Below are 27,177 nucleotides of genomic sequence, written 5' to 3' on the forward strand. Positions count from 1 at the left end.
GGGGACAGGCCAGTTATCGCCGGTCACTTGTGCTAAGAAACAGCTTCAGTGGCCAGAAGTGAAGGCATCTGCAGCAAAGCGTGAGCTGAAAAAACCTACTCCGACCTGTTTCTATGTGTAAATTTAAAGATCAGCTGAGTGTCTTCCACAGCAGCGCCTGCCACAACCCGCCGCTGCGTCGCTGCACGCCGGGCGCTGATTATCAGTCGGATCAGCACACGTACGGACAAACACGCGGGGGTCAAGGTTCACGCGCAGTATTCCTCATTAGGGCGGGTTGGGATCAAATGTGACGGGGACACGAGCGGACGCCTCGCGTGGGGCTGTTTTTAACCTGCGGGAAATAAGGAGAGCCGCTCCAGAGGATCATCAGCCGACGCAGCAGCTGCAGCCATGAGGGTCGTCGACATCGTACGTGCGGTTCCAACCCCTTCCCTTACGGAAGTCTGTTGTACATTCGTGTAAATCCTATGTATAAAATGCAGGGTCCAGACCCGTCGCTGGCATATCGGCCAAACCTGGAGACGAATGCGACCAAAGAGAAGAAGGACTATAGGAACTTTGAGGTGAGGGCAGATTTCCTTTGTGTTGTTGTCTGTATTTGCATCCAGGGAGCTGTGCTGTAGTTGTAGTGGTGTTTTTCAGACTGGCAGCCTGATTGAACGAGTCTTCAGCACATACAAACTGATGCACACCAACCAGACTGTGGCGTTTGTGAAGCAGAAGGTCAGTAAGTCACAAGATCGGCCATACTGTTAATATACCGTAACTGTAAATATACTGTAAATGGGCCATACTGTAAATATACAGTATTTATTACCGTAAAATCCACTCTCTTTTAAATGAACTTTTTCTTACTTCGTATCAGCTGAACTTCTCTGAACTTTATTTGTACAGTATCCAGTGACTGTTTGTTTTATTCTGACTGGCGATCGTGTCAGACTGAGCAAATAAAAGTCAGCCAGTCTCCTGACTGGCCATCGGGTCAATAGATTCGGGGCCGAGGCCAAATATGTTCGTAGTGTATATGAGACATGACCCGACCTGGTGGCCTGCTCCTGGACCGTCGTTAATATTATTAATTCATTAATAATTATATTATATGCGGCAGCACGCTGAGTGGAGCGGCTGCAGCCACACTCGGATGGGGATGATGGACGCCGTAATGTCCCTGGATCAGCTGGTGGATGAGTCTGACCCGGACGTGGACTTCCCCAACTCCTTCCATGCCTTCCAGACGGCGGAGGGCATCCGCCAGGCCCATCCAGATAAAGGTACGGCACAGAGAGAGAGAAAGAGGGGAGAGAGAGAGAGAGAGAGAGAGAGAGAGAGAGAGAGAGAGAGGGGAAGAGAGAGAGCGCGCGAGAGAGAGAGAGAGAGAGAGAGAGAGAGAGAGAGGTCAGCTGTGAATAGAGACTCTGGTTAACACGTGTACCCCCCCCCCCCCCGCAGACTGGTTCCACCTGGTGGGTCTGATCCACGATGTTGGGAAGATGCTGGCTCTTTGGGAAGAACCGCAGGTACGGTAAGACTCAGGCTCAGCAGAGGCCGAGGACAGAATAAGGCCCATTTAACGGCGGCACTCTGCAGTGGGCTGTGGTGGGCGACACCTTCCCGGTGGGCTGCAAGTTCCAGAAGTCCATTGTGTTCAGAGACAACACCTTCACGGAAAACCCGGACGACAAGAACCCAAAATACAAGTGGGTGTTCCATCTATGCAAGTGACTGAGGCTCTGGTTGTGTAACGTTTCCAAATGAGAAATAAATATAGCACGGATTTAGGATTTCACACATGTAGTGGATGCATTTGTTCTATTGAATGGAAAGAAATACGAGCCCACGGCCGTTCTGAGCGTCGGTCTGGGAGTTTGTCCGTTTTCTCCTCAGCACTGAATACGGCATCTACAAACCCAACTGTGAGCTCAGCAACGTCTTCATGTCCTGGGGCCATGACGGTGAGACACCGGCTGCACACGCTGCTCTCCACCGGCGTGCGCTCACGCTTTGCTTTCTGTCTGCAGAGTACCTCTACAGAGTGTTGAAGTTCAACAGCTGCTCCATTCCAGAGGAGGTGAGTCGGTTATTGTTAGTTGAATGCGTGTTTGGGGAAACGGGTGACCGACTGACTCCTCGTCCACGTCCGTCTTCAGGGGTTGTACATGATCCGCTTCCATTCCTTCTACCCCTGGCACTCCCACGGTGACTACATGCACCTGTGCAGTGACAGGGACCTGCACATGCTGCCCTGGGTCCAAGAGTTCAAGTGCGTATCCACCGGCTTCAATATTATTAATTATTATTCTGCTGACCGCTTTGACCCGAGGCTGCAACCGTCCATCCTCTCCACAGCAAGTTCGACCTGTACACAAAGACCACGGATCTGCCCGACGTCAACGAGCTGAAGCCGTACTACCAGACCCTGATCGACAAGTACTGTCCTGGAAAACTGAAGTGGTAAAACAGGAGTGAGGCTGCGACGTCAGAGATCAAACTGATAAATCACTTTACATTCACGCTGAGCCTGGACTCAAAATATATCAACAATTTATATCAATACCCTTTCGCTTGTAATTTTTACACATTTTGAAATAAAATGTCAAACTGTTTTATTTTATTGTATTTTAATATTATAAAAGCTGTAATTTTTATAAAGTTCATCAATGGCTGGTTGTGGTTTTTCCATAAGACAAAAACAAAAGACAAACTTAAAGAAAACAAAATAAGCTGACACACAGATGCAACCACAAACAAACAGTAACGCAGTGACATAAACAATACACAGCACACTCCATGGATGCAGCGTACGGAACAGACCTAGTTTGATATTTTAAAGCCTTGAGTTCAGCTTTACGAGTCACAACCAGCACAGATTTCAAAACCTGGAAAGCTTCCACATAATGAAGATTCTGATGTAGACAAACGACGTATACTGTAAAAACACACTGCAGTAAGGCGTAGGTGAACTAAGGCTAATTATGTTTCTGCAACTCACTGATCAACATACAAATATACATAATCATTTCTTTGGTCACTTTGGTAACATTCCAATAAGGTACGTGGTGACAGTTTCTGTGAGATAACATTTATCTTCCTCTATTTGATGTGGCTTCACACTCTTCTTCATCCCCAACAGTGTCTTTGTCCTCTCTTTCCTCCTCCTCATCATCACTGTCCTCTCCATCTTCCTCCTCCGCCTGTCGTTCTTCTGACTTCCCTGGATGATCTGAAGAGTCTTCCGTTGTTTTTTTAGTCTGATCACTTACTGTCACAGTCTTCTGACCAAGTGGGGACCTCTCCGGGTGACTCTTGCTGTTTCGTAATCCCCGGAGGAGACAGAAGGTGGCAGTGCAGGCAAGGATGGTCCAGATAAGTGTGTGCGGGGGAACACCTCTGACCTGAGAGCGCACCCACCTCACTACTTGGCCAACGATTGTATTGGAGACGCGTCGTGGAGGCGATTTGTCCTATAGACAAATTAAAACTTAACATAGATTCTATTCCAGATTTCTCAATACAACAAATTGAATTGAGCTACAATAAACTATACATTTTTGACTTACATTGATCTTGAGTCCATACTGGTTCAGCATGCTCTCCAGGAAGGTGTTGCCCAGGTGGACTGTGGGATAGAACTCCTCATCATAGATCCTCCTCCACCAACGCTGTGGGTATGAACTGCAAACAAACACCAGCCAAACCGTTTATCCCCTTAAGGTTGGGTTTGAGCAAAAATGGTTAAAACGTTCGAACACTGACCCGTCGGCTTTTAGTTTGGTAAACCAATATCTGTAACGGTGGGCTCGGAGGTAAGTGGGAGGCTGCTGGTGGAAGGGATAGCGGGACACATCTGTCTGGATCAGCTCCATCACTGCAGGACACAAAACACGGTTGCAGGGGTGTGATGTAACAACACTGTGACATCACAGCAACTCTGGGGGAACGTACCATCAGTCTTCCCCTGCAGGAGCTTATAAATGAGGCTTGTAAACCATGGAGCCTGCGTTTGAGGTCCGAGCGCAGCAAACCACATTTGCCAGTCCAACCTGGGCTGGTGTGGGCTCAGCACAGGAGGAGCTGCACTTAGGTTCCCTGGCTTATACGTAAACTCAATCTCCTGCAAAAAACAAAAACAAAAACGAGAACTCGCTCTGTTTTGCTGTTTACTCTTGGCAAGGGTTGTGGACATGCTGGAGCCTGTATCAGCGTACAATCGAACCTAGAATCAAAGTGCAAACCACTACGCAGTAGTAAGTATTTACTTAAATAAGGAAAATATTTCTATTGTTCTCACCGTCCAGGAGACGCCATCGTAGCTTCCCTCAATGACAACTTCTGGCCGTCCACCAACCCCTGTCATCCTTCTGAAGAGGCCGTATGAGTTGACCAGTTGGTAGCGATCCACCAGCTCATAAGCACGACGCACTCCAGGCCAGAGCCTGGCGTTGGAGTCATACTCTATGTAGGTGAATGGCACCTGGAACAGTAAATGACATCAAAACAATAGGGGTGATGGGGTGAATTATGATCGGTGGATTTATTAGCTTTAATGATGCTACATTCCCAACAGCACGCACCAGACTGACAGTGAACATTGCAGCAGCGGCGGCGGCAAACACAGTCCACTGGACAGATCCACAGAACCTCTTCAAGAAACCAGAGACACATGCACACCTACAAAAAACAAGTACATGTACATCGACTGCACGATAACATATTCTCTAAAACAAAGAACAGAAAAAGTGAGATGACGAACACACTGGCACCTGAACATGGCTGTGACGACCTCCCAGGTGAGAGAGAGAACCCCGATCCAGACGCAGGGGATTGTGACAGCTTTGAGAAAATGGTTGAACTGGTGGTATGTGAACGCTGTAAGGACGGTAAGTCAAGCCAGATGTTCAGACTGTCCACACCACCCTTTCACAGATACCTGGCCACACACACTTACCTGTCCTGGAAGTGATGGCAAACGCTGTGGTGTCCAGCTGCAGGTCGAAGCAAACTACTGTTCCAAAGATCAGGAGGGACCAGACTGCGAGCTCCAGCAGGTAACACAGCCACGACCACAGTTTAGAGTCTGATAGATTTAGATTTTGCAGGTGAACAAGACAACATATGCTTTTTTTACTCTGTTGTACATAAAGTAAACACATGAAATCTAAGTTTATCTTTACATCTTGTGTGTCAATGTGTGAAGCGTGTACCGTGGTTATTAGTCTTCTCTGCTTTGCGCAGCCAAAAGTGTATGTGCTCATCATCCAGCAGAGACAGGCAAAGGACGATTGTCAGCAGGTTGAAGAAGTTGTAGTTTCCAGACAAAATGATCAGGACCTGCAGTAGAAGCTAAACAAAGATGTGTAAAGATTGGACTCTGGAGAATAATTGTAGGCATTTTTTAAAAGGGCGCTTGAATTTCCACAGACCTGCAGGTAAAAAGATCCAAGACGCAGTCTACGAAGTGGACTGAAGAACAGTAGAGGTACTGGAATCTCTATGACAAAGGCTCCCACCACACTCAGCTTCTGCCACCACACTGGCAACTGGTGAGCAAACCAGGCCAGAGGAGTGGGGATACACTGAGTCTCATAGTGATACGTCAGAGCTGTAGCAACACATTATGGAAAACAGACAAAACCAAAGGTATAAGTAGCAGAAAAAAAGAATGAAACCCAAACTCCTCCATACAGACACAGCATGTACCTGTTAGACCCCACCATGTGGGACAACGCGATGTCAGTTTGACCACACCAGAGGCAAACATGAGTCTGAAGAGCAGCCAGCGGATCAGCCAGAAAGTCACACGATCATGCTCTCTGACCTGCTGGGACCTCCTGAATAATGTCAGTGGAGCAACGAGGACACAAAGGAAGCCTGTCTCCAGCAGCAGGTTGTCCCTGTACAGGAATAAATGAGACAAAGCCAGATGCTATTCATTAAGGTTGTGTTGGTATTAAAAAAGGAAAAAAACAGTAAACGACACTCACCACTGGAAGTAGAGGAAAACCTGTCCCACCTGAACAAACACACACATGTAATGTGTGATAGAATCATAACTGGGAATAAAGTGACTGAAAAACAATCATAGCTACAGATACAAACTTACCTGGTACATGGAAAGGTACAAGGCCCAGAGGCAGAAGAACACCACGCTGTCTCGGAGAGGCTCCACCAGCGCCGCGGCCAGGCTCAGCGCGGCTCCCGCCAGGCACAGCAGCTCCATGGCCGTGTGCGTGTCCAGGCCGAGGCGCGGGCCGAGCCACAGCAGGGTGGGAGACGACAGCAGCTGCTCCCCCAGGGCCTTACCGCTGTACCGCAGCTGCCAGCGGGCGGGCAACAGCCCTTCGTTGCCATAGAGACCTGCGAATAGAGCGGGACAAGCAAGCGACGGGGTGAAGCAATACTAAGTGTCTTAGAAAACATGCTGCAAGACTAGGACAGGACTGCAGGATGCAGCAAATCAACAGTAGGGAGCAAACCTATTCTCATTATTTTCCCTGAAATAAACTGTTTACTAACATTTATCGATTATATATGATCATGTATGGTGATTTTAATAATGATGATTAGGAAATGTTTTATTTCGTATTAGTTACTGCAACACTAATATCTTATTTATTTTGTTAATATTCAGAGCATAAAAATCAATATAAAAAAACTTTATTTAACGTTTTTATTTGTAGAATCAATGTAAATTATGTGAAAGTGCGCTGTGGAATACAACATTTTAAGAAGAAGTCAGTCATATATCAAGAAACATTTTTTCCTGCTAAAAGATGGGCGTAGGCTACGTCTTTTGTACTTGTGTACGTGTTGAGCTACTGAAATAAAACCTATGACAAAAAACAAAGGCATTGTGGGAGTTGTAGTTTAACCAACACAACCCATAACCGTGTCACGTTTACTAGCAGGAAAATTGACGAAGAAGAAAACTTTCCCGCTACCAAGCTAACACCTAGCAGTAGCTTTGAGTCCGCCACAGGTAGCTAGCAGGGCTCCGACACTCACCTGGGATCTGCACGTAGAGAGACACAAACGCAGCCAGATATATGAGCGACATGCACCAGAGGAACATGCGCCGCGGCAGCACGATTTCCCCCATGTCTGCGCCAAGCTGCCGCTCAGGACAGCGTCTGTTGCTGGTGCGGGATGGGAAGCAGGGGGAGCTGGACGTAACGTAGCCGGAGACACGTAGAAAGCGGGGAACAGCTGAGGATAAGTTCACCCGAGCGGCCTCTAAGTGTCGCTGTCGTCCATTTGAACAGTATGGTGCATTCAGGGGACAGCGAATGAAACGCTAGAGGTTACACGACACGTTGCATTCAAACACATACGTTCCGATGACCACTATCGAACCATGGTGACAAATTATCACTGTATTTTTATTGAACAATTGCGAAGCAATCATTTACCCTTGCTACCTAACACTTCAACAGTTGTATGATCCATTCAGCAATAAAATAATTATCGGTCATTTTTTCCAGGTGTCCACTCCGACCAGTTACCCTGTGGCCGACATTTCCTAAAGGCATCATGGTCTCTGTAATCTGCAGGACGTCACGTGTCGGAAGTAAATAGGACACAACCATAGTGCGAAAGGTCTGAGTCAAAACAGCAAAACTAAATATGTCCAGATTGAAAAACATAAATCTGAACATGTCTTAAGAAGCAAAAATATTCATAAAAATACATCTGAATTAAAATCCTCAAATCTAGAAAAAATACATTACACGAATTATTTACTCTTCTTATTCCTATTATTTTTGTAACTATTTCAGCTTTTAAACAACTGGGCAAAACATTCAACTCTATATACTATCCATATATTACAACTAATAGTAGCATCAGGTAAATGTAATCTATCACACTGCATGTTTGTAGTCAATCAAAGAAATCTCAAAACAGCTCAGAGCAATTAAATAACAAATCAAAACCTTTACTGCAGTAGTCCCAACTTTTCTTGAAATTGGGTTCATATTTGAAAAGGTTGCATCTGCCATTTGTATCAACAATGACTGATAAATCTTGATTTGAATGAGTTTATTGTGCAAGACTTATTAGGCAAGCGTACAGATTAATGGCAATGAAATGTGGGGCTGCATGCTGCTAGTCAGAGAACAAAAAGCATCTATGTATGTACATTCAAGTTTTAGACAAATAGGGAAGTAACTAATCGAACGCCGCTGATCGCACAAACAGATTAGCGTACCTCTACGTCTCTGACAGTGAGTACAAACACCAGGAATTGCACAAGCAAAATGAGAAGTTTTGTTATTTTACAAAAATACTAAAATCTGATTTTAGAGAACATTTACAGTTTTCTTTGACGTGGCATCTACTCCCTAAGATGCCTTCTTCCAGCATAGGAAATGAATGTCAGCAGTGGATATTTCAGTAGCAGAATATATTGCCAAAACAACAATGAGGCTTGGCAAAGGGATGTAGAATCTGACACACAGCAATAAGTACTGAGAGTGGAAAGATTGGATCAACTGGCACAACAGTTTAATACACAGCTTCATGTTAGTTCAGTCAAAATTACCACAAAGACTGTGTCCCAAGAACTATCCCTGCTGCCCCAAAGGGCCACGTTGTGAGTAAGACTGTATGTCAGTCCATATTAAATCATCTTCCACTTTTTTCCCCAACTAAAAATAGTAGTTTATTTATAACTAATTTATAAAGTAGTTACTTGAATACAGGCTAATGGCTGCTGTAGTAGGAAACACACTACAAAAACATAATGCTGTCATCTTGGCATGTTTTTATATAGATGCTCTCTCTCTGGAATAAAAATTATAATATTGCATTACAATTAACAATACTGTGGTAGACACTGGCTACGGGTACTCACTGACATAATAAAATCTAATTTAGAATGAAAAAATATTTCAGACAATAAACTGGATTGGAAGATTGCACTACAGGGTTGTCAAAGTCTTTTGGCTTTTAGCTCCAAGACGTTCCACTCCAGGCTGAACGTTCTATTTTGAGGTTGTCTTGCCTGACACAGTTGTCATCTGGACAGATTGGCAACTTATCTGCATGTTACAGGCAGCAGAGCCTTATGAAGAGTGTGACGGTTTTAAAATAGTTTGATGACGTACAACTGTGTCCCTTTTGGCATGTATGTTTGTGACTTGTGTGATCTGTGGATAATCGCAATAATCATAGCTGCCTTAAAGAGATGAACAATATACTATAACAGTGGGTGACTCCAATGTGGACGGATTTTAATTTTGAAATACTCTCAGATGCTAGTTTTTATTCTCAAAGAGCTACATTATTACCACCTCCCAGAGAATGTACACAGAATGTAGGAACATTCTGCACCCCTGTAATATTACACACTATTTTTTCCAGTGTGTGAGAAGTCACTGTTTATTACCGGTGTCCAAACCTTTGGCTCTTTCACTGAGTTTTAAGGCAGACATAAATTAACCATATTTGAATGTGTTGACTCAGAAACTGTGTCCTGCCGTGTGAATGAGGCCTCTCATTTCATGTCATGTGGCCCCATCGGCGCTACTACAACAGGTCTGCCCGATGTTTGCCACTGAAGGAGGCTCCTGGTCAGTTTCCCTGACGCAGATGACAGCATCACCGCTCACATTAATAAGACACTGAGCCTAGAAGACATAAGGTGACATGCTTAAAAGTCAAGAAACCCTAAAATCACCATGCCCATTCATTGTAACTTGTGAGTGGAGTGTTTCAGGTAAATAAAATGTGCATGATTACCTGGTTCTTGTTTGGATTCTCCATTAACACACACTCCTTCATGCTGTAGGACACTACTGCGTTGCCACCCAGAGCTGCTACGTGGGCTCGAACCATTGCAAACACCTCTGCTATGAATGAGTGCAGGAATCCACTAATACCACCCTCCTGCAGAAGACAAAAACATGCTGCTTGTGTTTATGTATGAACATACAGTATAATGATATACGACACATTATTATGCTGTCATGTCTAATTAGTCTTTGAAGTGATTATGTCAAATCAAACACCTGAGAACTAAGTCCTAGAACTTAGTCCCCTATATTATTATTTTCCAAGGTCACGCTGCTCATACTGTACCTCCCGTAATGATGTTGTTTCTCTTATGAAAAACATGTTGATGATCCCAAGGTACTTAATGATGCGTGTGCCAGGGAGGAAGGAAACTGGAGTCATCTTCACCACTGGCACCGAACTGCCACCAAATGAGCGGTTGGAGCGCAATGAGCGCGAACGCCCCTCAGGCAGCGGACTGCTGCGGTCCAAAGATGAGACTGCAGGTTCAGACAGATAGAGAGCAAGCAGGGGTCCAGAGGAGGGAGATATGAAAAGGCGACGAAGGAGGGAGAGAAAACAACAGGGAATGGAGATACCACAAAAACACTGAACAATAGTACAAAAATAAAGAGCAGATATGAACTATAAAGCAGAAAAAGTGAATTTTGAGTGCAAAACAACTAACAATCCTGTTAGCATTTGTACAGCAGGAGTGACATACTGTATGTGTGCATTTACAGTATGTGTGGGTAAAGTGTTTGTCTGCGTCACATACTGTACATGTGTGACCTCACATGCAGTCGTGTGGATGTCAGGTGCAAAGACAATTACTTAAAAAGCGTGCGCTGCCATGCATTTCATGCAGTTAAAGCAAAAAGACAAGATAGTCACAGAGTGTCTGCAGACAGATGGACAGACCTAGGAACAGCTGTGTTCATGTGTGGATACATTATTTGAAGTACAGTACAGTACAGTACAGTACATGAGAAAATATTTAGATTTCTTTGCATTTGAAAGAGAGGCTTGAGAAATGGAGACAGACAGACAGCTATGACCTCAGCTGGTCACATGTACATGAGCCGGAGTGTGAAAGATGCTTGATCGTCTTACAGCAAGTTCACCCGCTGTGGCTTACATCCATCAAACCAAAAACCTTCAGAGCCACACATTATGTGGTAGTTCACAGAACTGAAGTTGCTTCAGAAACACCGTGTTCAAACTCAGGATTCAGACATTCAGACACAGGTATTTCAGCATTTTTCTTTAAATCACGTAGTATTTTCCAAGCTTGAGTGAACGGTGTAATCAAAGTGCAGTAAAATCAAAGCTTCTCTACCATCTATCACCAACTTTCATCATACGAGCAAAAGGTTGCACAAAAACGACTTCACTTTTCTTTGCTGTTATAATGGGTGCAGGCATTTTAAAGCCAAGCCAGTGATTGTGGATCCTCTGAGGGGCGGGGCTTCAACTTTCACACTCTAGCTAAAAATAAAAAGGAAAAAAGAAGCTGGTGCTGGATTTACAGTGCTCCGCCCCCCAGTGGCATGCATGGAGGGGTGTGTGAGCGTATGCAAGCGTGTGTACGAGTCTGTGAATTCTTGGTGAAACTGTGTTCTGTATTTGTGGGTATGATCACCAGGGTGTGCTAGAGACTGTGTCCTCCTACTTGTCTTAACTGATCCTCGTCTTATGGTGTGAGCTTTCATCTTAAGCAGCTCTAGCCAGGTGCTGCATCTGTCTGCAAAGGAACCGTAATCAACGGAGGCAGCTGGAGAGAACACACACACATCCACACAAACGCACACACCCAACCGTACACCCGAGCATACAAAAACACAACAACAAGAGAAATAACAACAACACAACGGGACACGGAAAAACGAACAGAAAGAAAAGAAAAGTGGATGAGGTTTGGGAGCAGTGCAGGATAACTTTGTCAGAAAAAAAGAATGAAAGGTCAAAACAGAGTAGTGTAATAGTTTTTGGTAGCAGGGAGGTGGAGGAGGAGATGGAGGAGGAGGAACCGGCTTACCTCTAGGTGAGACAGTGGTGCTCTCTGGGACACCTGCGACATACACATTGAAACATTAGAGTCTAGATCTGCACCCAAGACCGGGCTCTGGGTCAACCTCCGAGTCACAAAAGGCCATACCATTAACCATCATCAAAAATATAGTGTATTGTTTAGTCTGTTCCTGTTACAGTGTTCATTTAATAGACGAGGGGCAGGACACAGTGCTTTAGGATTATCAACTAAACTAAACTAAACTAAACTAAACTAAACTAAACTAAACTAAACTAAACTAAACTAAACTAAACTAAACTAAACTAAACTAAACTAAACAGGACTAACTTGACTACATCACATCACTGTTTGTTTACCTGCTGAATGAACCATAATCAGTTGATTTTGGTAGAGTTTTGCAGCTGGAGTGAGTAAAGAGACTGTACCTAAGGTGTTAGTGGAGGACATGGTTATGGTCTGTTAGTGAGGCAAGGTGCAGGTGGAAGTCAGGAGTAACTACAGTAGATATATTTAAAAGATACCTGAGATTTTGTTTGATGTCTGCATGTTGGTGGACAAGTCTGTGCTAAGCTCCAACGGAAACTGCAGCTGCTCTTCAGTCTCAGTGGATCCTGAAAATGAACACCAGGATGCTTTAATTCTAACATACACAATATTCCCTTTTCTATGTAACTACTACTGAAAAGGGGTTTTATTTCTAAAGAGCAGTAAAGTAGCTTAATGTTTGAGGGTTAGCTGCCTTTTTTCCAACAAAGACTTTAATTAGGCAAACCCTTGGTGGTGGGCTTTTCTGTCAGCTTCTCTTGACTCTGGTCCTTGTCAAATGTCATGGCAACGGCTGTCACGGTGACCTAGAAAGCAGACAGAGAAAATAATAACAGGTATGTTTTATAACCTAGTTCCCAAATCACTGATGGCCTGAGGTTTCACACCTGTATGAGTTCTTCTTCTGGCACTGCTACAGTGAACTTGAGATGACAGAGACAACAGGGAATCATAGAGCGCAACTTGAAGTAAAAACTCTGAAACACATAAATCAGACTGTCAGAACCAAAACAAGCACAGAAAAGTCAGCATGCTCAGTACAAACACGTAAAAATGTCTTACCTTTAAAAGATTTTCACAAAGGTCTGTGAAAGTCTTGTTCAACCCTTGGTTAGTGAGATTAGCATTACTCAACCTCAAGACCCTCACAGATGTAAACATCTGTAAAACAGAATCCACAAATTCCACAATGTTCAGATGTTATGTTCAGATCATAGGTTTGATTACATAAAATTCACTGAAATGTACCTAATATATATAAATTCTGAAAAAACAAGATATGGTTTTAATCTGTAATACTATACGAACTAAAACATAGTGAATAAGAAAGTTTTACCTGCACTCCGGAAGTCCAGTTAAAAATCCCAGGCATGATCTCAGTATTGCAGCTGTAAAATCCTGGAAGTGGTAAAGAAACATCGATAACAGAACACAGAAGTAATAATATTTACATAAAACCAAATCAAGAGACAACTTAGCACCTGTGGGAGGAGAGGCATCGGTGAGGAGAGAGTGGATGTCCTCTAGAGCATCAGTGTCATCAATCTATAAAAAAATGCAAGCATATATTTACGCCAAAATAAAGTTTTATTAACATTATATTCAGTCTTCTAGACACACACCTCCAGCACAAAGGCATCCTTCTTGCCATGGGAGAGATCCAGTTCTGACAGTTCATCTGAGCTCTCTGAGTGCGAGCGAAGAAGTCGATGTCGTTGCCTCGGCTCAGGGATTGGAGAACCCACCGTTTCCTCTGTCAGCTCCTGCAAATAAAAGGACATGAGACCTGAGCTGGCGAGATGCCATGGTGAACACCAGGCCACTGCAGCAGCACACAATGAGCATCTGTTCAGGCTGTAGAGCTAGCAGAAAGACTAAACTAACACTACACATGCTCGCAGTCACTCGAGTACCCAGTCAGCTGCGCTATTGCATACACACATGGCTGGTGTTAACGTGAGATTGAAAATGGGTTGAGTAAGAAGTGACACAAAACACACAGACAGACAGACAGACAAACACACACACACGCGCACGCACACAAACCATAAAAATGTTCAGGTGAGGTTGTGAATGGGCAGGACAGAAGGTCATTAACACAGACGCAATGGGTCTAAAGTGGTTTGCGCTTTAGAAGTGACTCTGCAGTCGGTTCCACATCGTCCTGCTCCCAGTTGTCCCCAATTAAGAGCCGTTATAAAGTTAAAGTACAAGTGGCGTAGTGTGATTAATAGAGTGAAATATTTGTCATGCTTTGCTGTATCTCACAGCTAAAAATTTCGCTCAGTACCATGTTTATAACGCCGAATACCTCAGGGTCCAGGACAAATAATTTCTTTAATGACCAAAGAGAGACAAGAGGCAAAAGTTTATCATTATTCACAATAAAAAACTGATACATGATGTGTGAAACACTAGAGAACAAAAAATTATACCCACAACAATTCACCATGAAATTGGTGAGCATTCATTTACTTGACACACAGTCCTAACTAATAGCCCAAAGTAAAGATATTAATCGACGCTTGCAGACATAATCATAAATGTGTGCATCATAGATTTATTGGCCACATACATATGGCCATGTCTCACCGGGGGGTTTATTTGGTAGAGCTCTTTGTTCTTCGCTATGGTGTCATTGATCCTTTTCTGGATGGTGAGAATGTGGTGCTCATTGCTAAGGTCCCCGGGTGTCTTTCCAGCAATCTGAATCCCCCCTGGTGCGGGCAGGGCTGTCAAATACACTCCTGTAGCAGACTAAACACACCCACACATGCTTCAGAAAACCCGGGAATGACAGCCTGTTACATATACAATGTAAAAACAAATCATGATTAGAAAATGTAACCTACAGCCAGACCCAGGAGCATGTTCTCGCCAACACTGATCTGTATGTGTAGACAGAACAGAGCATTCATGCTCCGCAGCTTCAGCTTGTTCATTAGCTGAGTGTGCAGCTCGTACTCCATGAAAGGCAACAGGTTGGAGATAGCCGTGGCATTCACCTCGCCCTGGGCCTTTTTCTTTAGACGACACAGCCTAGCACACAAGTAAGCAGATTGAAAGACGTTATCCAGTCTGGATAAATCATGCATATTTTAATCATGCGTTCATCAACACTTTGGATGGATCAAGAGTCATTTAACCATGAGGGGCTCTTACCTTGCTTGGATAAGGCAACCCTTTCCTGTGACAGACGCTTCTGGGGGTAGGTCGATTGTTGTAAATAACACATCAGGAACCTTGTCAGGAAAAACAAACATAGCAAGCTTTAAAAGGGATTTTTACCGATCAGTGTTGACATTCTTTAACATGTCTTAGTGTAATAAATCTAGAACCTTTTGTCGTCTGCAGTGGTAACAGTAGGTGAGCTGAGCAGGAAATGGCATGTTGAACTCGTCGTATGGGATGTGACAGAAGCCACAGCTTGGGGGAGACGGCTCCTCAAACCTTGGAAGCAACACATACCATCTGGTATCAGCCTTCGTAACACAATCTAAGCTGTACTGACAAACTGTACATACAAAAATCAACACTGAAATCGCCCAATATCTGTATCACACACAAAACAACCTGTGATCAGTGCTTCCGATGTCAAGGCAGCCTTCACGCATGTACCGAGGATTCAGGATAGCAGCTGTGCCGGATGCAGACAGGATACACACCTCCTCGCTGATTTGGAAGATTAAATGATAGGCAAGGAAAGGAAAAGATCAAACCAGGACGGACAGAGACAAAAAAGATAAAATAAGATTGATTTCTAACAAAGGGCAGAACGGTACACTACTGTACTGTATGTCTGACTACACACCAGATGCTGGTGCTCTCGCTGTACCCTACAACAGCATGGCAACCGAGAGCTTTGGCATGAGATTTGATCTCCTGGCGAATCTCCTCCCACCAGGCATCGCGAGTCTCTGGCTCATCTGCAAGAAATAAAACAGCTTTCACTAAACATTTCACATGATCTATTAGCAGCTTAGTGAGCAGCTGCGTTAACATCTGTTAACATTGATTTTGAAAAAGATTGACATGGGTAAAACAACTGATGTTTGTATCCAATTTGACCGCTTTGATTTACCAGAAAATAAACAGACAACAAACAGAAAGATTTGTATTTTCTGATGAATATGTATTAGATGGTGTATCAAAGCAAGTCAACCAACTTTCATTCTGTAAACAATGCAACATCATGATCAGAATGATTAATGAGTGTTGATGAGGAAAGTAAAGATAGTGTAGTTAGTTGTATTAGTAATCTAAGGTACTTCAGGTATACACTGTTAACCTATTTTGTCTGTCATTTTTCTTTTTATGAACTAACATGAATAAACACAGGTGAATAATACAACCACCAGCCACTAGGTTTGGCTGTGATGGTGCAGGATTAAAAAATAAATCTTGCTGACTTTCTGTGGGAGCCTAAAAGCAAAAAGGTATTTCTGATTAAGATGACAAATGACTGAAGCTAAATCCCTGCTTCCTAGATACCCCCTCTGTTTTATTGCCATTGATGGAAGAGCCCGATCATTGCCAGTTGCGAGTTTAATTGCACCATTTTACTAGTTCTGCGTGATCGAACTGATGATGGAGACCACATGACTCCCTGGGAGGGCCACATGCTGACGGAGCGAGAGACACTCAGCTGCTTGGTGAGATAGGGAAGGGATGAATGGGTGGGGGTAGGATAAAATATCAACTGAAGAGATGAAGAATAATGAGTGAGTCAGGCATCAGGCCCATGAGGTGGGTTCCTTTAAACCAAAAGCAGCATGTCGCACAGGCACAGGCTCACTAACGTGCACACTCATGACAATGTGCACGCTCATGGGCAGATAAGGGCCATATTCATTCACCAGAGGACATCAAATCTAGTCTAATTTTTAGGTTAGAGAATAATTGAGTATCGTCCATTCCCCATCATCATTCTTTGCCTTCCATTCGAATCATACATCCCAATTTTTCTCCACTGCCACCAATCCAGTCGACCTGCTTTCCACCCATTCATCCATCACTACCTCCTTTCTCTCTCTCAGTATGAATACGGCCCATGGAGTTAAGGATGCACATGCCTAGTCAGTGGCTCTTTGTCACAGAATAAACCTCCTAAACCTCCTTTGGTCTAGACAGGTTTGACCACAATGCTGATTAAGGAAGCATTAAAAACAGCGTTGGGACGACATTAGGAAGGAGCTGCAGCTCTTGTATGCAGCAGGATGAGCTGGGTGGGGGACAGCCAGGCCAGTCTGGATGGGGTGGGGTGGGGACACAGCACATGCTCAACTTAGATCAGCATACACTCACAGAGAATAGAGAAAGGAGGATGGCAGCTCAAGGAAATCATCAGGCTAATATAAAGTGTGTTTGTGACCAGGTTAGCTGGTCAATGTCAGTTAAATATCAGGATACAAATCGAGGTTCAGGTTCTACTTCGCTGAGCTGCCATCACTCCTGTGGGTAAGAGCAGTAAAAGGGGGAAAATACCTGCAGTGACACTATTCCAGTCTAGCAGTTTGTATGAGCGCGTGTTACCCAAGGCTGGGCCAGAACACACCGTTAGTACAGAAAAGAGAGAAGAAGAAAAGAAGAGACAGTCTAACAAACAAGCACAGCACAACAGTAGCACACCACAGTCACTATGCAAAGACAGAAAGCACACTTCACAGTCACCATGTGAAGACAAACTGTTTCAGGCCTACTAAAAAAATCTGAAAAGAAGACTGACCAGGAAGGGAGGAGTATAGAGATAAGAAAGAGCTACAGACTACAAGAAAAAAGAAGCTATTGAATACAAAATGAGGCATGCAGTAGCAGTCTAACTGTGGCAGTATGGACTTTGAATTCAAAAAGGTGCCCTGTGGATTTTTCAACTGAACAAATTTACATTCAGATCACTACACTAAACCTAATTCTGTGCATAGTTGAGGTCTAGTGCTTGAAAGGTGTGTAAATATTTATTATGTGATATTTTGAATTACTGTTATTTACAATTGATTATTGGTAACTGAATAATGACAAAACTACCTCCTACGCCAGACACTCAGTCGTGGGTATACCATTATATGCACTGCAAACACCTAAGGCAAATAAAATCTATGGTGACTCATAGTCAAGAAGTCTACAGGGCACCTCACACTGCTCTGTAGTTGATAAACTGCAGTCCAAGTACGGCAATGAACAGGGTTCTCTTCAGGGTGGACCAAAGGCAGCAACACGTAGGTTTTGGTAAAGCATTAATTATCATCTTTCTGTAACTTGTTAAAATATTTTAGGTAGCTTATAAGTGCTGCCCTGTCCACCTCTGAAAACAACCCTGCTTCTATCTTAACCCAGTCACCATTCATCAACACTCCCTTCTGGGAGAACCCTTCAACACCTTCTGATTGTAATCCATAAAAATCTAATTTTAACTTCAGCACAGATAAGAGGCCTTTGTGAACACTCCAGGCAGCATAGCAGAGGTTAGGAAACACCACCAATACCTCATCACAGCACCTCCTGAAGCCAACAACACCCACCACACAACACAAGCAGCAGGCAATGGACTAGAGCCATGCACCACTCACATCCTAGGGAAACCACCACTGCCATCAGAGCACACACACATATGCGCGCGCACACACAAACTGCCATCACATGACCAGAACACACTGCAAATTACACGTCCAGCAATATTAACAAGGCGAAAGGCTTGAACCAGCCTATTCTAATTGTACTTTCATTAAAAAGCAGCATCTCTATTAAGCACAGGAACAACTTTAACCTGCTCAAGAAACATAATTTCTCTACACAAGGATGATGGGCAGCACTAGCTAACAACCATTTGCAACAAGGCCTGACACTCACACAATACAGTACGTCAATGGTGGAGCTCACTCATAGCGTTTTACAGGACAACGGACCTTGACTAGACTTTGTCCTTGTCCGCAAGGAACTCACCGGGATTGTGTATGCGGTCCAGTAGTTTGACGGAGCGAGCGCTGACCACTCCACCGACATGAACCAAGAATCCAGCAGGGAAGGATGTCAAGGTGAAGAAGGGGAACTCCTGCAGACAGAAAACAGCTGGATCACTTACACTAAGGGAAACCCCCTCATTACTATTACATTGGGTATTTGCTAATCATACATCACTGCACTTTGCTCCATCTGAAGTGGCAATATCTTTAAGGACTTATGTCTTTCATTCACTCTTTTTTCATAAAAAGTTGGCAAAAGTTGAATTCGTAAATTCAGCTGTTTGTCCAAAGTACTAAACACTGTGTATTGTATCTCAACAATTATGTGCAGACTTGGGTGACAAGAGGAGAAGAGTCAACATGCATCAAGGACTGGCTGTGATGGTGTGCCCCATGCAAGGTTTACCTTTACCCAATCCAACATATCAACCTATATTTGCATCGCTCTTTTCAAACAGGACTCAAGTGATTGAGAAACAATTAATTTTTTTTTTTATTAAAAACTAGATATTCTAGATGAATAACTAAGTGGCTTAGTCAATACTTAAAAAAATATACACAAATGCATGATTAAGTTATAGGTGTGATAATACACTAGGTTTTGTTTTCCCTCTTCCGCTTACGGTCAAGCTGTCCCATAATAGTGTGAAACAAATCTATGAAGTCACTCAAATAGAGCAATAACGATTATCTTCAATCTCCAAGTTGAAGTGCCTGAGTGACATTGTGGTATCTGAACATGCAGGTACATGTACAGGTTGTGAACCCTATTGAAAGTCTCCATTTCTGCATAAATAGGATTTAAAACAAGACCAAATGTTATTAATAAGGTAAAATTAGTAAAATCAGGTGTTTTAGGCAAAGGAATGACCATGGGCCAATTAGGACAGTACCAGTCTACTATCAGATTGACTGGTTACTATTAAATACTATTTTGAAACATTTGACGAGAGTCAATTAAGATTACACCATGGCCAAGGAAATAAAACATATCATGGGCATCCACTGAGGGCCAGGTTTTTTTCGATTGGATTGGAAATTTATGCAGAAATGGAGACTAAATTTCAGAGGTAATTCTATACAGATTCACAAACTTTCAGGAACCACTGTATGTGTGATAAATTACTTTAATGGTAAAAACTCAGGTGGGACCAACACTAGTTTCTTTCCTGTCCAGTGTTCCAGAGAGGAAAAAGTACTAATTTAACTGACAGTTTGTCAGAGCAAGATGAAATATATGAGACGATGAGGTGAGCGTGCTCATTCCCATTGTTGAAACAAAAAACAAAAATCAGGCTGAGGAAAATAACTTAGAAAGAAGGAATATATTTAACGCAAGTATCCAAAAGGCACAAACACACAGTAAACACCCCTTTAAATGTAAGGTGAAGGCAACTCCTAGCCCCCAGCCCTCCACCAAACGTGTCTGTGAATCGTTTAGAGTGCAGTAGGTGCCAAGCAATCGCAAAGTCGTGCAATGACCACTGCCATGTTGCATAGCCCTGCCTGCTCCCCTCAGATCTACAAACAGCAGAGGCAGGACAGGTTAGGAGTTGATTCAGACTGGGTGGTAGTCATCAGCGGTTCAGGGTTAGAGGGAAAGGTAGAGAGAGGGAGAATGTCACACTGATGGGACATACCCTGGCGTTTAACAATAACCCAGAGGAGGACGCTCCCTGAATAGCATAGTGGTCAAGGGGACAGAGAAAGGGAACATTACTTGCTCTTACACATACCTACTCTCTATCAAACACCAGTATAAAGTAGTTAAAAAGAGCATGGCCTGTTAGCAGACATCAGGGTAATATTGATTGCCAGCAAATTAATTTTAAAAATACCTTTAGAAACTACAATACAAGATCCTGCTACTGAAACAACAATACCGAGCTAGCTTCTTACTTTTGACCTCTGTTACAGATTATGTGTATGTTTCCTTCAGTTTCAGCCTATACTGAGATGCCATGTGAAATTTCACTGCAATAAAACATTCTGACTGCATGTTGTGGCGGATTTTGGTCCTGCATTTTCTGATTGGTGTGAGCCCATAAAAGGGTGCGTGAGCAAGTCACTGTACCCTTTGTTCAAGCGCCGTCTGAGTCTGTTGTCGTAGCAGGGTCTTCAGAGGTCCCGCCTCCTTCCCAGCACTGCCGCCACTTCCCATTCCTAATCACAGATGACAGTCTGGGTTTAGTTTCTCTCCTCCATGCATAATTCATTGGACTATCAAGTAAAACTTATAGTTAAACATTAGTATTTGTGTCTATGTATTAAGCTAAAACTGTCAGCGGCACCTTAGCTTTAGGACACTGTGGCTCCATCCTCATCGTAAAACAAGCCTACCCTTGAATTTCTCTCAGAGTATACCTGACAAACCACACATCACAAGCTGGGACGGGAGAATCCAAAGTGGAGCTCAGAGTTGTCACTTACAATTTCATAAAGGGACTCTGGCTCGTTGAACCATGCATGTTGAGTTATTTTTTCAGTGAAGTAAGAGTGGACAACCCTGCCTGTCACTGATTTCAGGTTCTGTTACTTGATGACACACAGAAGTCCTACTATACCGGAGGCTGCCAGTAGCAGGTTCTCTGTGAAGGACACACTCTTTCTCAGCAAGGCAGAGTCTAAATGGATGGAGGAGGGAGGGGGCGGGGTGGTGGCTCTGGGGGCAGAGCTGTGACCAAAGCCCACTGAGCCAGAACCAGGAAGGGACAAAGTTTCTGTGGAGAGGATGGGGGAGCTGGGGCAGAGGAAGATCCCAGACCTGCGTCTCACTGGCCGGGGTTCCTCTATCCAGCAGAGAAACAGATGAAGGGTGCAGAGAAAAAACAGATATATTGAGAATGGCTAGGGCAAGAGTAACAAGAAGAGTGGACAATAGCACAGAAAACTAGAAAGTGGACACAATAAATTAAAAGTGGACACAAACACAGAGAAATGATGCACAAAGTAGAGATGCACAGATCTAAAAATAGCAGACAATTATCAGGTCTATTAATAACCTTATTTAAAAGAATCACAAATCAAACATGATCAGCAGCCATGTTACAGCATTGCCCATTTCACATAATAGTCATCTAATAGTAAATAATTCCAACAAGCTTGGCTTTATCGGGTACTATTGTCTGCAGTTTGAATTTAGGAAATCAATACTGCTCATGTTGAATTATTACTTGATATGTGCTGTAAACTGAGTCATCTCAAGCAGGGAGAATAAATGTTAATGTATCCCAGACGCAAAGGAGGTAACCTAAAATAAACAAAAAAACATGATGTAGAGAGAAGCAAAGAGAGGGGGAAGGAAAATAGAGTATGTGAGATGAAACAAGAAGAAGAAAACTAAAGTGGCAATAAGAAAGGGTAGGGTTCTCTGGAGGTTTTGGGAGGGGAGCTCTGGTAAGACGGTGCTGTGAGTGGATTTTATCCTGTATTGTACATAAATGCTAAACTAGTTTTTCTGTCGAGTAGCGAATGTCCAAAGATACATTTTCTTTATTGGCTAAATATGACTATTAATAATAAGAGGTGACCTTAGCACAGTGACAGCCCCTTTTGAGACACAGTGCTTCGATTAAAGACCAAACCAACAAGGAACAGAACTAATGCAGAGATCTGGTGCGTCTTCATACTAGTCAGTACTAAAAAAACATGAAAACACATCAGGTCACTGGGGAAAAGGTAACAATGGAGGTATAATTGACAATAAAATCATTCAAATCAACCAAAAGAATAAAGGCAAAATAAATTGAAAAACAAACATAAACACACCATAGTAGCACCACAATGAGGTGTAGGAGGAGAGGAATGAGAAAGGAGGGGGCCGGGGCAAGTGGTCTTACCCGTCTTGGGCGTCAAACTGAGGTCTGTGTCTGATGATGAGGACTGGCGGCTGCATGGCTTGCAGGGAGAGAAGGGGGGAGGAGAGGAGGAGGAGGTGGGAAGGGCTCTGAAGGGGGTAGGTGGGCCAGAGGACAAGGGCAGATCCTCACCAAATACTGGCCTGCCAGGAGAACATGACACACACACACAAACAAGTACATTCCAGTCACCACCTCATCACCCTCTAAGTGTGTGTTTGTGTGTGTGTACATGTGAGATGGACCACCATTCAGTTATTAACTGTGTGATTTTCGTGTTTTGGTTGAGGCATGTTTGAGGTGCTACAGATGGCCGGAAAACAAAAAGGCAAGCGTGGAAAGCAAAAGTGAGACAAACACAACAAAACACACACATAGACACACTGAACTGAAGAAAGCAATAAGGCAACACACAAGAAGGCTGAATTTAACAGAGGATGACAAGCTGAAGCATGTGTCCCAGTGGAGTGGAGCAAAGGTCAGGTAAGTGTCGAAAGATTAGAAGCCTTTTTTCTTGGCTGAAGTCACACCTTAAATTCGTAACAAAGAGCCAATAAAAACGCAGATTGAAGCTGCTGGTGGAAAGAGAGAGAGAGAGAGAGGGATCTAAGGAAAGTACAGCTTCAAGGCCTGGATCTTCCCTGATCCATGTGTAGGACTCTGCCTTCTTTCTAGTCTATGATATGCCTTTACTGCTGCTGCATGGCTCTTGAGCCGCCAGACAAATATATATTAATTGACCTGGCATGTAAACATGATCACCTACTGCATGTCGAAATTTCACTCTTTAGCTACTTCCTTCCCTGCCCCTGCATACCAGTGAAGATGAGTGTGGGAACAGAGACAGAGAAGTTCTGGGATAGTCTCTGGGAGCTGCAGGCCGAATGCACCGGACTGTTGTGCGTGGAGCGGCATCCATGGGCAAGGGGAGACCTAGGTCAGTCAGCACAAAGAGAGAAAGGACGGCAGAGGACCGATTTGGACACAAGCAGTCAGAATGGTCCCAATCCGCAAGGGAGAAAGAAAGATGCACACAACAACCAACACCACAACATAGCAAAATGTGAAAGGGAGACTAAAGCAAAAGAAAAGCACAGAGAGGTTTTTCTTTTACCCCTTCTCTTTACCCATTACAACATTTAAAGCTATGTAAAAGCAGCAGGAACCTCATGCAAAGCTGTCTGCTCAAGAGGTCAGTGCCACAAAAGCATATGCAGCAGACATGTGAAACATTAGTAAGACAGAGGTAAATTTACTGGATTGGAGATCTGGTAATGTTTACACAAAAAACACAGTAGTATTAAAATGTTTATAATGTTAAAGCAGGGGGATTTGTAAGATTTAAATTATGTCTAATAGTCTGTTTCTAACTGCTTAAGTATGTTGCTACAAAACCTAGTAATATAATGAATAGGATAAACCGTTAAATAGGAAACCTAACAGAGAAAAAATGTACAGTGACATGACACAGGGAAAAATAAATGATATATTATTATACACTGAGCCTGGCAGTCACACAAAAAACTCCTATGATCAAAAGAACGGAGGAGACTGCAGTCACAAAAGAGACAACTTGAGGATCACAGAATGAGAATAAATCTTACAGTACTTGTCTTCTTCCAACCCATTATATACAGTATGGTTTTGTAAATGATGGCTTTACTTCAAGCTAATTCTCAAGTGCATTCAAACAGAAAATATGTAATGGTTAAACCTATGCGTACAGGTACATAGATACGGTATGGTGGATAAACAAATAAGAGATTGCCATTATGTTTAAAGTAAGTTCAGGAAATTCCAAACTACCGATCATTTAGAAAATAGGGAGGGCAACAGAGAAAAAAAATAGCATTGAGGTTAAGCAAAAGGTATGCTAGATATTCGACAAAAGTCACAAAACGAACATGCAGAAGCGAGGAGAAAGTCATAGAAGATCCATGTAACAGAGCAGACGAGGGAGGTGGGGGGGGGGTGTTTGTGTGTGTGCGCTATACGTGTGTGTGTCTCAGGATATATCATGTGTTGTTAGTGTCATGATGCAATACAGGCAACACAGTGGACACACAGACCACAAAGGGCAATAACAGATACTGAGACACACACAGGAGTAACTACTAGACTACACAAAGACCAAAACAGTCCAGTTTCTATACACACACACTCCCTCTCATGCACACACCAAACACTTTTTATCCATTCTCACAAAGTGGATTAGCCGTGAAACTTGCACATATGAAGGCGGAGGGGCCATGCTTGTGTTGCTGGTTCATACTCACTCCTTTCCATCCTTAGAAGGGGAATTGCAGGCATTGGAAGCAGGAGCTGTGTTAGGGTGTATATGTGTGTTGGTGTTGGGGGCGCTTCCAGAGCTTAGTTTATCCAGTGTGCAGGCGGTACCTATGGCGCGTACCACCAGGCCCGACTCCCCCTCCAGATCGAAGCATTGCAAGTAACCAACTACTGCATTTCCGCCCATCTCCAGTACTTTGAGCCCAATTTTCCTCTGTAGCTCCCCTAACCACGGGTAGCACATCATGACATTAACAAAAGAGAAGGACAATCAAATGTCTTTTTTTCCACATAAAAAGGGCCTCTGCAAACTTTCTTACCAGACATAAGAGAGATGAGCCTCTGGCGTGCCTCATTGGAGGCACGCGGTGTTCTAATACGGTCAATCCACTGGTACTCTGGATCTTCATTTACCACAAGTTCCTCCACAAACCCATGCACCATTGCTGCCCGGTAGCACCGTGGAATGGCTGTTGCTGCAAAACACATTTCAATAAAAACTACATATATAAAAGCAATATAGGTCAAAGAAATTATTATCAATAGATTACTATTAATCCAGACATACTGCAGAAAAACTTGACTCCACAGGAGGACTGTCTGAAACGGTTTAAATCATTGAACAGCTCCACTTTGACAAGAATGTTGATTTCACCTCGGATACCTAAAAAATAATAAGAGGAAAATACTCTGTCTACTGTAAAAACAATTAGGATCATTAACAGATAGGTCGTTCCTATACCATGAATAGTATCATAGATGGGAAACCAGCCAGAGATGACAGAGGCGGCCTCACTGTACAGCAAAGGGTCAATGTCAATGTAAACTTTCCCTATGGCATCATTAGCACTGTAGGTGTCGTGGTCCAAGACTGTGATCTGCAATGGTTCATCCTGCAAGTCTTCATCATCAACCTAGATGAGGAAAAGGACAGGGAAATAGAACAAGGCGGAGAAAATATAAAGAGCATACCAGATGATAGTAATTTTTACATTTAACACAATTAATCCACATTATCTGATGCATTCAACCTTTCCACTATTGACTGTCATCTCTAAAGAGAAGCATAATGAGATTTTACCTCAAATTTGAACCATTCTGAGTTCCACTGTGGATTGAGAGATTTGGGACAGACATCAGTTTTGAAAGTGGTATTTCCAAACTTGACCTGAAATATAAAAGATGCATTGCAAATATTTTAAATGGCTTGTTACAATGATGTTATAATGATGATGAACCAACTATATTGAAAGTGTTAAACAGTGCAGGAGCCTTCACTGACCTCTACAAAAGCATCAGTAAGATCACTGGCTCTGTCCATCACAGGCAAGTGGCGCCCTGCCACAATTTTGGCCTTCAGTTTCCCAGGCATGATTCAAATTAATGTTGATCTGTGAACAAACATGATCAAACCCTCGATTAATGTCCTTTCTCGTGACACTGTCTTTAACGTGACTTTAATCCACGCTGATCTCAATAATAGCTGACTACACATTGAGGAGTGAGTAGTGGGACTCCTAACTATGTGGTCATGTTGTTGCCAGGGTGGAGGTGCCTTTCCTTTATTTACATGCCCACTAGCTAATAAGCTAGCTTGTCTCGGCTAAACTAACATTCACCGCCCGTTTGCCCTCGAAGAGCTTTGCTGGCTCTGTTCAAAGTCTTCTACTTAGCCGCCGTTTATAAAAACGCTAGCAACCACCAATTAGCTCCGTATGGTGGCGAGCCAAAGCTAGCAAGAAAATCCACTTAAGTTAACTGCATTGCAGTCAGAGTCTCTCTAGCTCTACCTGATCGGCCATGTTTTTGCACGCACACTGCAAAGCTACCACCTATGTAGCAAAAACCGCGACCTTGCTACTCCCGGAGCAAACGCCGTCGTCCTCACCGGTGCTACAGTAGCGACGGACAGCTGTCAAAGCCGCAGCGGGCTCGCTTTACCCGGACATTGTTGTTGACAGCCAAGCACCCGTCGGACCTTCGTAGCTCTCCCATAACACGAGGCGTTAGTTCCTAGTTCCTGCACGTAAGTGTCGCTGAAGTTCCATGAACACGCAGCAGCCAATATAACGGCCAGTCACGCGCGTTACACCTCGTAGCGTTACTATCGACTAATTACCGCTTAGCGCGCGCAGGTTAGCGAGTCAAGTCAACGGCTAGCGCGAGGCAAGCCGTAATGAATGAGTGTTCAGGGGTCAGTGCGTGCTGCCTCCAGAGCACCCCG

General features: G+C 43.5%; 3 protein-coding genes and 1 long non-coding RNA gene across 19 annotated transcripts; 2 read left to right on the top strand and 2 right to left on the bottom strand.

The window, feature by feature from the left end:
* miox (myo-inositol oxygenase) lies at positions 1-2,657 on the top strand. 2 transcript variants are annotated; one of them, XM_029152974.3, is made up of 10 exons: positions 5-411; positions 486-566; positions 646-726; positions 1,112-1,274; positions 1,453-1,520; positions 1,591-1,700; positions 1,888-1,955; positions 2,022-2,071; positions 2,151-2,263; positions 2,350-2,657. In XM_029152974.3, the coding sequence occupies exons 1-10, from the start codon at positions 394-396 to the stop codon at positions 2,456-2,458; spliced, it is 861 nt and encodes a 286-aa protein (XP_029008807.1). In that variant the 5' UTR covers positions 5-393; the 3' UTR covers positions 2,459-2,657. The 2 variants fall into 2 exon arrangements, with proteins under 2 accessions (XP_029008806.1, XP_029008807.1); XM_029152973.3 differs by having other exon boundaries at positions 1-411; positions 1,888-2,071.
* On the bottom strand, positions 2,597-7,262 carry lmf2a (lipase maturation factor 2a). Its single transcript, XM_029152972.3, has 14 exons — positions 7,006-7,262; positions 6,104-6,357; positions 5,985-6,013; positions 5,701-5,894; positions 5,424-5,602; positions 5,205-5,343; positions 4,949-5,077; positions 4,764-4,869; positions 4,575-4,671; positions 4,292-4,474; positions 3,946-4,114; positions 3,757-3,868; positions 3,561-3,675; positions 2,597-3,464 (listed from the first exon to the last, which is right to left on the bottom strand). The coding sequence occupies exons 1-14, from the start codon at positions 7,097-7,099 to the stop codon at positions 3,084-3,086; spliced, it is 2,181 nt and encodes a 726-aa protein (XP_029008805.1). The 5' UTR covers positions 7,100-7,262; the 3' UTR covers positions 2,597-3,083.
* Positions 6,358-9,244, top strand: LOC114856977 (uncharacterized). The gene is made up of 2 exons (XR_003786158.2): positions 6,358-6,463; positions 7,482-9,244. It is a non-coding gene; the product is annotated as an uncharacterized LOC114856977 (long non-coding RNA).
* c2cd5 (C2 calcium dependent domain containing 5) lies at positions 8,023-27,177 on the bottom strand. 15 transcript variants are annotated; one of them, XM_055509544.1, is made up of 33 exons: positions 26,842-27,177; positions 26,236-26,344; positions 26,035-26,121; positions 25,696-25,867; positions 25,522-25,617; positions 25,274-25,429; positions 24,941-25,178; positions 22,647-22,807; positions 21,372-21,596; positions 20,882-20,970; positions 20,448-20,483; positions 18,788-18,896; positions 17,333-17,386; positions 15,660-15,774; positions 15,422-15,520; positions 15,187-15,298; positions 15,011-15,090; positions 14,701-14,887; positions 14,441-14,605; positions 14,139-14,183; positions 13,471-13,611; positions 13,330-13,393; positions 13,185-13,246; positions 12,911-13,009; positions 12,736-12,825; positions 12,576-12,654; positions 12,325-12,414; positions 12,160-12,228; positions 11,810-11,842; positions 11,414-11,545; positions 10,078-10,271; positions 9,739-9,885; positions 8,023-9,626 (listed from the first exon to the last, which is right to left on the bottom strand). In XM_055509544.1, exons 2-33 carry the CDS (start codon positions 26,323-26,325, stop codon positions 9,504-9,506), a joined length of 3,639 nt encoding a protein of 1,212 aa, XP_055365519.1. In that variant the 5' UTR covers positions 26,326-26,344; positions 26,842-27,177; the 3' UTR covers positions 8,023-9,503. The 15 variants fall into 15 exon arrangements, with proteins under 15 accessions (XP_055365519.1, XP_055365520.1, XP_029008776.1 ...); XM_055509545.1 differs by lacking the exon at positions 17,333-17,386; XM_029152943.3 differs by lacking the exon at positions 12,160-12,228 and having other exon boundaries at positions 26,842-27,176.

Source organism: Betta splendens, chromosome 6 (assembly GCF_900634795.4).
Source record: "Betta splendens chromosome 6, fBetSpl5.4, whole genome shotgun sequence".
Lineage (NCBI taxonomy): Eukaryota > Metazoa > Chordata > Actinopteri > Anabantiformes > Osphronemidae > Betta > Betta splendens.